This window comes from Lepisma saccharinum, chromosome 1, assembly GCF_977018435.1.
Source record: "Lepisma saccharinum chromosome 1, izLepSacc3.1, whole genome shotgun sequence".
NCBI classification, from domain to species: domain Eukaryota; kingdom Metazoa; phylum Arthropoda; class Insecta; order Zygentoma; family Lepismatidae; genus Lepisma; species Lepisma saccharinum.
The window spans coordinates 88,086,822-88,098,985 of record NC_139229.1 but is presented as its reverse complement, the minus strand read 5'-3'; the positions used below and the strand labels follow the sequence as shown (position 1 = coordinate 88,098,985).

Below are 12,164 nucleotides of genomic sequence, written 5' to 3'. Positions count from 1 at the left end.
CAAAAGTTGATTTGTTGATAAAATGACAGATGGAGAGCCATAGCTAGAGCATATTAGATCATTACCAATGTAAATGTAATATTAATGAGCGAAGGGTTTGAAAGAAAAGAGAAGAAAAAAAAAAGATTAGCATATTAGAAATTACTCATAACACTGGCAAAAAAAACAATAATTTACAAATTTGATTTTATAACGAAATGGTAACTACCGTATTTACTCATGTATAAGGCACACTTTTTTCCAAAATATTTGCCCCCAAAAACTGTGGTGCGTATTATGCCCCAAAAACTGTGGTGCTTATTACGCATGGAATTATTCGGACAGCCAACATGAAACTGTACAAGGTCATTTGCAACACTTGTATTGATTTTTCATGTTTACGGAACCCCATCATGTTATATTTTGCTGTAAAGCTTAAATTCTGCAGTTTCTGAATATGGCAACAGTATTCCATTCAAGATGGCAACACTAATGTGCAATGCGGTTGAAATGAGTTAATCACAAAATGAAGGAATGTTCTGATTTTTATGGTACTTTGGATGAAAGAAAAGATAAGAAAAATAAAATAATCATTAAAATGTATTACTAGCCAAATAATATGATATATATGGAGTGTGTAAATGCCTTAATGTAAGAAATCGTTTGGTGCTAACTGCTAGTTTGAGGGTTCTGAATGTGCGTCGTATAAATACTACATTAGTCATGGAAAAAGTATATATTTTGAAGGTTTTTTTTTTTTTTAGGAAAAGTAAAGCAGGAATGAACAAAACCATGTACAAAAGTTTAAAGGCCATTTCCCACGATATTTTTACTTTGCCTGTTTACACAAGAGGATATGACATAGCAACAGGTGACTCTTGATCGGCATAGCAACAGCTTTACAACCTACACCTAAGAAAGCCATTTCTTGAACCAGAATTATACTTGCATTATATATGAGATATAACTGTTTGTCGCTTTTACCCATCAAAACCAGGGTGCGCATTATACATGCATAAATATGGTATTTAATTTATTTTTTTTTACTTAGTATGACATTTTTGCCTGTTTATTGTCAGCATTGTCAAGGCAAAAGGAGGAAGGTAAAAACCAGCTTAAAATATCTAGAAACTCTAGTCATAATAGTTCTACCTTAGTATGCTTAACTTATTCTGACACTACATCTCGTCTTCAGGTAAACAAATTTATTTTTGCTGGTTGTGGAGATCGAACCTACAACAGACCTGTGATTTTACTACAAATCCAGTGTGCTAACCAACTACTCCACTGCACCCTGGATTTCTGTAATAATTTGTGCTCCAGTTATGCTATTATTTCTATTTTCTGAGGAGAGGGGGCTATTCTTGCATGAATTCAGTATTGGGTTTTTGGCTATTGCTACAAAGGGTGTTGGTAGATTGATACCGTATTGACTAGAGAATCTAAATTTCAAATGTGAAAAGTTAAGGTGCGGTTTATATTTGTGACCTTGGCTTTTACATTTCATCATATCTTATGATCTTTATAAATGGTGCAGATTTCTCATTTTTACATGACAATGTGTTAGGTACACTGTGATTGTATACTGTATTAAGAAAAATGTTTTCATAGTCGTTAAGTAGTTGTGTTGAAGGGAAATTCTATAGGTATATATTGTTTTCCAAATACTAGCTATATACAGGGTGGGGCAGGAACAATTAGGCACTTTAAATTTAGTACCATATCAACATCTTTGTAGGTGGTATGGTGAAACACATCCCTGAGTGAAGTGGTTTAAAGCTTTTAGTCATCATGCAGTGTTGGTAGGAATACCATCGAACGTTTGCTGTGGAAACCCTGAGGACTACGCTGAAGTGCTTCTGCCACTCTGCACACATTTTCTGGTGTTCATATAGTTCGAGGGTGACCAGAAGGGTTTGTATTGACAATGGATGCAGTAGTACTGAATAGTGTATCCCAATTCAGTATTGTTAGGTGTATTGGGTGTCGGATCCTTTCCATTCCTTCTGATGTCAAAATGACGTTGAAATCCATGCTGCGTTACAGTAGTGTTTCTAAAGAACGTTTCCATAGCAAATATTCGATGCTCTTCCGACCAATGCTGCATGACGACTGAAGGTTTTAAAATGCTCTACTCAGGGATGTGTGTTTCACCATACCACCTACAAAGATGTTCATATGGCACCAAAGTTAAATCGTCTAATTGTTTCTGCCCCACACTGTAGAATAAAACTAATGCAGGTATTTTTTTACTTCAATACCTCTGATTGTCTTTTTTCCTTCTCCCTCCATTCTTGAATTTTAAGGGTGCAACTTACTTTTGGGCCAATTACCATGTTAATATTTATAAATATTCTAAACTTAACTTTTAATTGTTACAATTTTCAAACCACCGTACCATAATCAGTATTGGCCTTAATTTATGTCTCTTGTCCACAGGCAGGAACATGTTCTATCCAGCATGTGCCATAAGAAGATATTCTACTGCGTAAACATTTTAAAAGATGGTCCTAGTTTTATGCACACAAGCCCTCACACATATACGAACAATTCAAGTGCTTGTCATTTACATACCCAACCACTTAACATTGCGAGCTCCGACTGTCCCTGGCACAATGACCCTTATTGGATATCCATGGTCCCGTGAAAGTGGTTCCCCATTCATTTCGTACGCCAGAATAACATCACCTTGGGGATCTAAAGCTTTTTCAATAGGAATTGATGCTCCATATGGGACATTTGAGACATCTGTATCCAAGCCCTCAAACTACAGAAAGAAAATATCACTCAAAAAGCACAAAGAAAAGTATTACATAAATAAAAATTAATGAACTTTTTTCATGGTGAATTGAAATTATTTGAAATTTTATTATTTTGCATTCACTTTAAAAGACTGGCATGTTTATGAAAAGAGAAAAAAATGCAAACATAAAAAAGAGGAGAAACTACAATTTGATTTGTGAATTTGGATGCGTGCGACTTACTCACTATCATATATAAGCATAAAATCAAAATTTGTTATTTACTTACATACAGTGGGTATATACTAGTCAAAGACAAGGATGGAAAGAACACGACAAGAATATTAAAGATGGAAACCCCCGTACGGGATTATCCGAGCATGTATTGGAAGAAAAACATGAGATAGTTACACGGGAAGTTATACGCAAGGAAGACAAATTATTAAGTAGGAATGTTTATGAGGCCTCGTTTATATGTAAAAACAGAGAACAAGCTGAATAGAGAAGATGAGAATATCGATGAAATATGGCTAGGAATGTTGAAAAAATGGGAAAAACGTGAATATAAAGAAATCGGATTCAAGGTTAACCCAGACATTGAACGGGAGGCAAGCATCATACGAGACTTCTCGTTTGAAATGACGTAATGGAAGGAGGAGGAGGAAAATTGACTCACTCGCAACCTTGCACATTTGAGTACATACCAGTTCCAGTCAACATGTGAATTGTGATCGGACAGTAAAACTGGTTTTAACAGTTTTTATAGGAGTTTTAAGGGATTTGAAAATGTGGGAATAGTCCTGTTTTACTCATTTGTTATCCTAGCATTCGACCTGTCCATGTAAAACCTATATCCTTTCTAAATGACGAAGCTTTGAGGATTTCCGTAAAGCCGACCTCTTGACCTGAAGGGGGCAGTTGCCACTGAAATGTTGTCTTTGACAAGTATATACTCACTGTACATAAGTAAATAACAAATTTTGATTTTATGCTTGTAAAGTCAAATGTTTTCCACACCTATTCCAAATTCTTGTAAAGAGTATTGATTGATTGATTAAAAAATGTTGGATGCTTCAGCACATATGGCCATTTTGCATTTTTTGAAATATATATACAAAAAAAATCCCCTCGTCTAAAATCCTTACCTTAAAATTAAAAATGGGGGTTTAAAGAGCCCCCTGAGAAAGGTTAAGTGCAAGTTGCAAAAGAATCCTGTACAGGACACACCCAAAAAAGGCAAGGATAGTCTAAAATCTTCCTCACAAACAGTGTAAAAGGCCCGTACTTCTCAAACAACTAAAAACATTTGCTAAAAGCTGATCATCTCCCAACATGAATGACAAATTGTTGGGAAGTTTAAAACTCTGTACAAGGAAAGTAAAATCAGCACATACGAGAAGAATACGCCGAACACTTAAAAACAACAATACATACATGACACAGAGGAGAGTCCAGCCCTTGCTGCAAATTACCATGGGTGAGACAGGTGTGTCCAATTTGAAAGCAACTTAAATTACTTCTTGACATGAAGAATGGGACGAGGTCGCCATGAAACAATGCTGGGCTTGATAGAGTAAGGCTTGTGCCTCGTTACCCCTTTCACTCTTCCTGCCACATGTCCTCGACTGGCAAAAGGTGGACAAGAACATCGCCATCTGCATCGGCAGCCAGACGAGCGATGGGTATAGCCCATTGTTCACTATAAAATTATATTGTGAATGAATGACAGGCTATAATTGCACCATATCTCTTGTGCACGTGTGTTGTAACTACCTCTTTCAAATTCCAACTGCTAGATGTGTTTTCCTCGTTGTTGAATTTTACTTGTACTTGTGTCAAATTAGATAGTGCTTTTGTTTATAATCTTGAGAATAGCATTGGATAATTTATATGCATATTGTTGAAATATTTTACAAGGATTCTTCTTCAGTTTTTTTTTGGTTATTTTTCATTATGTCTATATTAAGTATTCAAAATATGTTTTCAGTAACTTTTACAAGAATGTTAAATGTTTTTTACTTTCAAAAAATTATTTCAGGAAAAAAGTCATAACTGAAAAAAATTATGTAAAATATTATATATCTGTGGAAAGAGGTCGTGTTGTAGATTTCAGAAAAAAATGTTAAATAACACACAACACTTTTTCTACGATTTTCTAAAAAACAGAAAAAAACTTGAGAAAAAAATCTCTATTTCAGGCCCATCTGGAAAGGGTAAAATTATAAGATATCTGGAAAGGGTTAAATTATAAGATAATGTTAAATTAGAATGAAATTTGAGCGATGATAGTAGGGCTGCATTACCTGAATGTGTTCTATGCCTGGTTGATTCTCCTTCAGTCCAGCTGCCCTTAGGACATCACAGAGTTTAGCTCCAGTCCAAGTGGCATTACCAATAGCAGCCTGACCCCAACTTAGACCTTTTACAGACTTCACCTTAAAAATTAAAAGTATAATCATGGTTGATTTTTACTTAAAACACTGCATGGTCACATAAATGACATTTCAAAACATTAGAAAGTTTGTAGTGATCTGACCAATTAAACGACAGTTAACAATATTGAAAATAAGATCTTTAAATACATCAAGTCCAAACAACAGAAATGAGAGACTGGCTTCAAGTCATATCCAGCTTTGCAACCAGAATTTAGCTTTCACGAAAAGGTTGCAACTACTATTTTGTCTTTTATTTATTTTTAACTTGACCAGATAACAATGACTCACATGTCTCACAGTCCATGTAAGCCGGAAACATGACAGGGACAACATAAAGTGGGTGGAGCTAGCCTAATCTGTCCTGAACCATACAAGCTACCTTGTCTGTCTGGAGTTCCTGAACAACAGGATTGCAATCGTAATTCTCTAAATGTTAGCAAAAATGGTTTTACATTAGCATGCAATGTTAATTGAACATTATCCATTTCTAGGGCTTTTTGAATATATTTATTCTAACACTGTTTTGAGAGAGCACGTCTTCTCTCGTCTTCAGGGGAACAAATTTATTTTTTCGGATAAGGCATAACTTACACCACACATCATCGTTTCACCAAGTAACTGAAGTCCAGTTTTGGCATGTAGAGTGTCTACCAATTTGAACATCAGAACTTTAAAATTACATAGAATGAAAACCACAAATGATAATATCATATATATATTTTTTTATATTGAAGAGCAAACAATGGCATTAAGTTTTGAACAATATGTCGTGTCCTACTCTGCTTCGATGGGTGGAATGGATTCTGAATGTCCAATTTTCCAGCATGTCTGCACACATATTGAGAAGTAGAGCCTCGATGGTTCGTTCCATGTTCAGTTTCAGGTCACGAACTGCATTGTATGTTTAAATTTGACATAACCCCATAGAAAATAATCTAGGGGGTTAGATCACATGATCTTGGTGGCCAGTTCACATCACCCTTTCTGAACAGAACTCATCCAGGGAACTTTTCCTGCAATAATTCCATTGTTTGGCAAGTTGTACCGGGCCTGTTGGAAAAACACATTGTTAATGTCAAGATTTGCCAGTTTAGGCCACAAAAACTGCACCACCATATTCCTGTATCGCTCCCCATTGACAGTCACATGATTTCCATATTATCCTCAAACAAATAAGGACCGATCACGCCATTGGCCCAAAAAAACCACACAGTCACTTTCTCAGGATGAAGGGGTATATCCAGAATCACTTGTGGATATTCATCTGCCCAAATCCTGCAGTAAATATGGCATTCTGTCGGTCGATTATGTTGACCATAAATTCCTCTCAATGCACGAAATGTCTGTCAAACTCAACACGAATTTTGATAATAAATTCGAATAATTTCTATGCGTTGTTGCATTGTCTATCTCTCTATGATAACTTGCCACAGACTACTGCACACAGATGTCAGTCCAATCTCGTTATTTCAGTCAGTGTTGCCACAACACACTTTCAAAGTTCTGACGTTCAAATTGGTAGACCCTATACTTAGTATTTTGCTCTAGTTTTCACCACATTGGTGGCTTCTTCAGGAGATATGACAAGAATAGTCAAAGTTTAAAACATGGGAAGGTAAGTTGGGTTAAAAAGGTTAAAACTGAAGGTAAAAGACGATGCACAGTGTCATGTCACCGATTCCTAATCCATCTCTGACAGGCAACTGTTGGTTAGCATACTAGATTTGGAGTAAAATCATGGATCTGTTGTAGGTTCGATCTCCACCAGTAGACAAAAGAAATATGTTCACCTGAAGAGGAGAGAAGAGGTGCTCTCTTGAAACGTAGTGTTAGAATTAATCAAAAAGCACAAGACCGCAAACAATTTAGTGGAGTACAATGAAGTGTAGTGTTCATGTGTACAACCTTTGAGTGGCTTGTGAAAACCCCTGATTTCCAGCATAAACCCTTGGAGAGGGGCGTAACTATTTACCAAAATGGACCAATGGAGAGAGAGTAGATGGATGCTACAGGAAGTTAATATGAAAAAACTTTGCATCTTAGGACACACTTCTCAGTCATCATTTTAAGGAACAACTTCCATAAATTGATATGCAGATGAATGGCTAAGGACATAGTGTCAAGTCTTTTTGTCTTGTAAGACAAAGGGCAATAAGATTTAATTGCTTATTCCTAGATTGATTGATTGATTTAGTATAATTTACTTCGCGTTTTGTGCCTCTTGGCTAATTTGCGAAGATGGGGATGAGTGATGAAATGATGAAATTGATGAATGGACATTCACAAACAACCAAGCCCGACCGGGATTCGAACCCGGGACCGCTTATTCCTAGAGACACATAATTTTGGTAAATAAAAAAGCAAAATTTCGGTACAAAAACTGAGTCAATTTCGGGTTCAAAAGCGGTTAATAAAATAAAATTTTGGTGTTATAGCGGTGAAAAATCTAATCAAAAGTGGAATATAAAATGACATTTTGGTTTTAAAATTGTGAATATAATCCTAAATTTGATTTAAAAACTACACTTACTACACAAAATTAACATTTCACTTCTAATAGCACATTTATGTTGTTATCATAGTATAAAGTTTAATTCTGTGTAAAGGAGTCAATTTTTACTTCTCCAATATTTACAGCAGAATTAATCAATTTTCCGTGAATTGCATAACTCACAGGATAATTCAGACCTGAGAATGTGTCGTGTCAGTAAATAAACCCTAAATTTCAATCCACTTCAATCCCTGAAGATGAGAGTGACGTTAGCTCTTGGAAGCCTATCCAGAGATCACCTGGCTGATATCCCGAGAGAACTTCTTCACCTAAATTTCGTGTTTAAGAGTATATTTTGCATTTTGCAGGTCATTTCGCATTTTTTCGTGACAAAACATGGTAGCAAAATGCATCACACACCTTTCAAAAACATGAAAAATTAAAAACGAAATACGCATGCCACGCCACTACTTATTCCCCTTGGCCGGATTTTGGACTGTTCCGGTTGGTATAAAAAATGTGGAACCATATACGGGGTCTACGATAGTAACTGGAGATTCATAATATTGAGCAGGTAACCCCACCTTTGGTATTATAATGTATTTGTAATATTGCCAAATCAAAATTAAAACTGTTATCTACAAGGTTAACATTTTCTAAAATTGTTTATAAAGATTATAATGTGGATGTAATCAAGGTCACTGTGTTATGCTGGATGACACCTTGTAATTTTACAATGACCATTTCTGTTGCTTAGCCTTGTGACTGTTCCTGGAGCTTCAAAATGACTAAAGAAATGCCTACTCTGAATTCCAATATATATATATATATATATATATATATATATATATATATATATATATATATATATATATATATATAATGGATAAAAGCAAGGAGGGCCAAAAGGGCTAAGTAAAAATCAAAGAAGGTAAAAGGAAACACTCACCGGACAGTAGAAAAATTCAAAATTTTCGCTAATTTCATAGCATCATCGGTGTAAGAAGAAATAGATGGAATCGAAAGTTGGGGCACTGCAGAGTTGCCAGGTCCCCATCGAAGAAGAAGCGGTGCGTAGAACGAAAAAAAACACTGTTTCGTCACCAAGCTCGTCGTAAACTGTGAGTGTGTAGGAAGAGTTGGGAGGGTGGGAGGGACGGGATGGTTTGGGGGGGAAGGTGGGTGAGGGATGGGCATTACTGGGTGGCCTTGTTCAGGCCAGGTGGAGTGGTTGCACTCATGGCCGATATATAGGCCCTCTCCCATCTTTTGCGAACAGAGGTGTTGGCTCGTTTGGGTAGGAGATGGATGATTGCTACCCGGAAGCAGTCGTTGAAACTGATGTTGTGGTGGTTGGTGTGGACGGCGACAGTGAAGTCCAGGTTGTGGGTGGAGGAGCGGTGGTTATTGATGCGGAGGTTGAGGGCTGTTGATGTTTCCCTCAGGTAAAAATCACCACAGATGTTGCAGGTGAGGATGTAGATAAGGTTTGAGGCATGGCAGGTCCCTTTGGGATGAAGGGTAAATTTGCCAGTGGCCATGTGCACCTGGAGGGTATGAGAAGTGATGAGGATGGGGCAGGTCTTGCACCTGGGACGGTTGCATTTATGGGCAGGGGGGTGTTGGATGTTGGGGTGTTTTTTTCGTTCTACGCACCGCTTCTTCTTCGATGGGGACCTGGCAACTCTGCAGCGCCCCAACTTCCGGTTCCGTCTATTTCTTTTCACACCGATGATGCTATGAAATTAGCGAAAATTTTGAATTTTTCTACTGTCCGGTGAGTGTTTCCTTTTACCTTCTTTGATTTATATATATATATATCTCTACACCTACACCTACATCCACACCAACAGCCATAACACCACCTTCAATAACTGCTTTCGTGTTGCCATCATCCATCTTTTACCCTCCTGCTCTGACACATCTTTCCGCAGGCGCTGGGAAAGGGCCTACATAACAGGCACGCACACCACTATACCCCCCGGAATCAACCTAGCCAACCAGTAACCCTTTCCTCCCCTCCCCAAAATTACCCACCCACCTTACAGTAAACACTGGTGAAAGTACTTCTCGTCATCTATCAACTGTTTCTGGCAACACTGATCGTAGAGACGCTACGGTCAGTATTCTGTGCCTCTTCTCCAAGTAACGCCGATCTTTCTTCTTCAACTTGAAAATGCGACATAGATCGCGAAATATAGAATAATTTCTCTTCGTGTGGTAAGTGTTTACTGTCTCCTTCATCATTAGTGTGTATATATATATAAACACTAAAAAGTAAACCCCATGGCGTAAGAGCTCTCTGAGGTCTAAGGACCTGCCAGCCCACTTATCATTGGGTGATGGATGCATTGTCAGCTCAAGTCCCATCACAGCGGTTTTCTGACTTTTGAGACAGAAGTCTGCAACTATTTTTTTCAAGTAGCTCCCCATTTGCCCAAAAAATGCTGAGTCAACATCAAAAATTTGGAGTTCTTCCTGGGGATTAAACCAAACCTGGAACCACCTACATCAAAGATAAGAGTACTAACCATTTCACTAAGTGGGGGCTTGAGTTCAAATATTAAAAAGCTGATTGAATAAACAGCAATGATGCCAGAAAAAGTGAAAAGGTGGAAAGAATTGATAACTCCACACAATGTGTCTTTGGCACTTTTCTTTGTATTTGTACGATATCAACAGATCTGCATTCCAGATTACAACTTCATTCATCAATCTAATTATTAACAATAAGTTTTTACCCATTAAATTTAACAAGAATCACAGGCGACTAAGGAGAACCATTACATACCTCTGTCATTTCGCTGCGTCTGTTTCCTGCACATTGTACAGCAGCGGTCACTGTGTGCTTGGGGAACTTCTTCAGGTCATTTAATGAAAAGGACTTGTCCTTCACTCCAATCCCGGATATTTCAAGTTGGTAAGTTTTGGGATCAACATTAGGAACAGGCAAATGGTTACGAACATAGAACAATTCTCTGAAAAGAAATTGAGATAGATCAGAAAAAAAAAGTGCAATTACAAAATAAACTTACAGTGCAATAAAGGAATGTAATTATAAATTCTTTGAAGTGTGAAATGATGTCACAATATTTAGTTTCTGGTGTTTGGAATATTATTGGTACTATTCATTTTGCAATAAATCACACACAACTCCTAGAATTAATGATTTCCCTGTCATTTGATATGGTATGGTATGGAAAACATATACTGGGTGTTTCAGTGAGATGTCCCACTTTTTAAATAGCTATAGCATTCAATATAATAACATTACAATAACACTACTGTGTGCAAATTAGAGGAAAACTGTGGGAGAATGACTTACCATCACATCAAATGCTGAAAGTGACCTCCGTTCTCTTAAAGACACATTCTTGTAAGTTTCACCATGTTTTCTGATATACGCCTAAACATGTCTGCACCAATATTGTTTGTTTCAGCTGTGATGTTTGCCTGGAGATCCTGAATAGTTCTTGGTTTGTTGTGATGGTACGTCATTCTACCACACTTTTCCTCTAATTTGCACACAGTAGCGTTATTGTAATGTAATTATGTCGAATGCTATAGCTATTTAAAAAGTGGGACTTCCCACTGACACCCTGTATAATGGAGCACACATACTCATTGCTGTAGTTTCCACTTGAAGATTAGAAGCAAGTATATACAGGGTGTGGCAATGTTCATAGTGTAATATAAAGTTACAATTATACATGAAAAAAGTATTTTTGTTGAATGACCTTAGTACCTAATTATACAGAAAGGAATGTCATTTACAACTTAATGTTTGAATATGACCCCTGGAAAATTAGTACCACGGCATGCCACACATTCTTCCAAGTGACTTCGGTTGCTGTCCATTATTCGAATTAACATGTTTGTCGGGATACTGGTAACAACATGTCAGATGCATTCCTTCAGTTTCGAGTTCGTGACAAAATGTGTTTGGAATACTTCTTGCTCAATAAAACCCCACAAGAAATAGTCTGAAGAGGACAAATCTGGAGCCTGAGCTAGCCACAGGATGTCATCATAACGATCACTTTCTGTGGAAAGGCCTATCGCAAGAAATCTACCACACCTCACAGAGTAACAACAAACAACAACTGAAGCACAGTCTACAGAATATGACAATTCATGCACAATATAATGACACTGTTGCCATCATCATCGACATTTCCTACTCAAATTACGCTATAACGCTGCTTCACCCATCACCCTGTATTTGCAACTTTTGTTTGGCACCGAACTTTCAAAAGAAGTATTTTTCAATAAGATTAAAATTTTGGAGTTTTCAGGAAATACCGTATCTATGTGTTTCCTTTAGGTAAAAGACCACAAGCATATTCAGATTAAAAGGGATACGTCTGAATGTAGGAAGGAAATCAAGAACTGTGACTGTTTGTGCATCTTCAACCAGGCAAGATGGCTCAAAATAGGCATAGTGATGTCTAAAGAACGGATTTTTATGAAGAAAATTTTAGGAAAATATGATATTGAAAATGCCAAAATATGAAGAAA

General features: G+C 37.0%; 1 protein-coding gene across 5 annotated transcripts in view; it reads right to left on the bottom strand.

The window, feature by feature from the left end:
- The window catches only part of shop (sulfite oxidase), a 478,673-nt gene that overhangs the window by 14,615 nt on the left and 451,894 nt on the right, over positions 1 to 12,164 (bottom strand). For all 5 annotated transcript variants that reach the window (XM_083134364.1, XM_083134345.1, XM_083134382.1 and 2 more), the window contains exons 6-8: positions 10,438 to 10,624; positions 5,024 to 5,155; positions 2,554 to 2,746 (exon numbers count right to left, since the gene is read on the bottom strand). In XM_083134364.1, the coding sequence (XP_082990490.1) occupies positions 2,554 to 2,746; positions 5,024 to 5,155; positions 10,438 to 10,624 (512 nt within the window). The remainder of the gene's footprint in view (positions 1 to 2,553; positions 2,747 to 5,023; positions 5,156 to 10,437; positions 10,625 to 12,164) is intronic.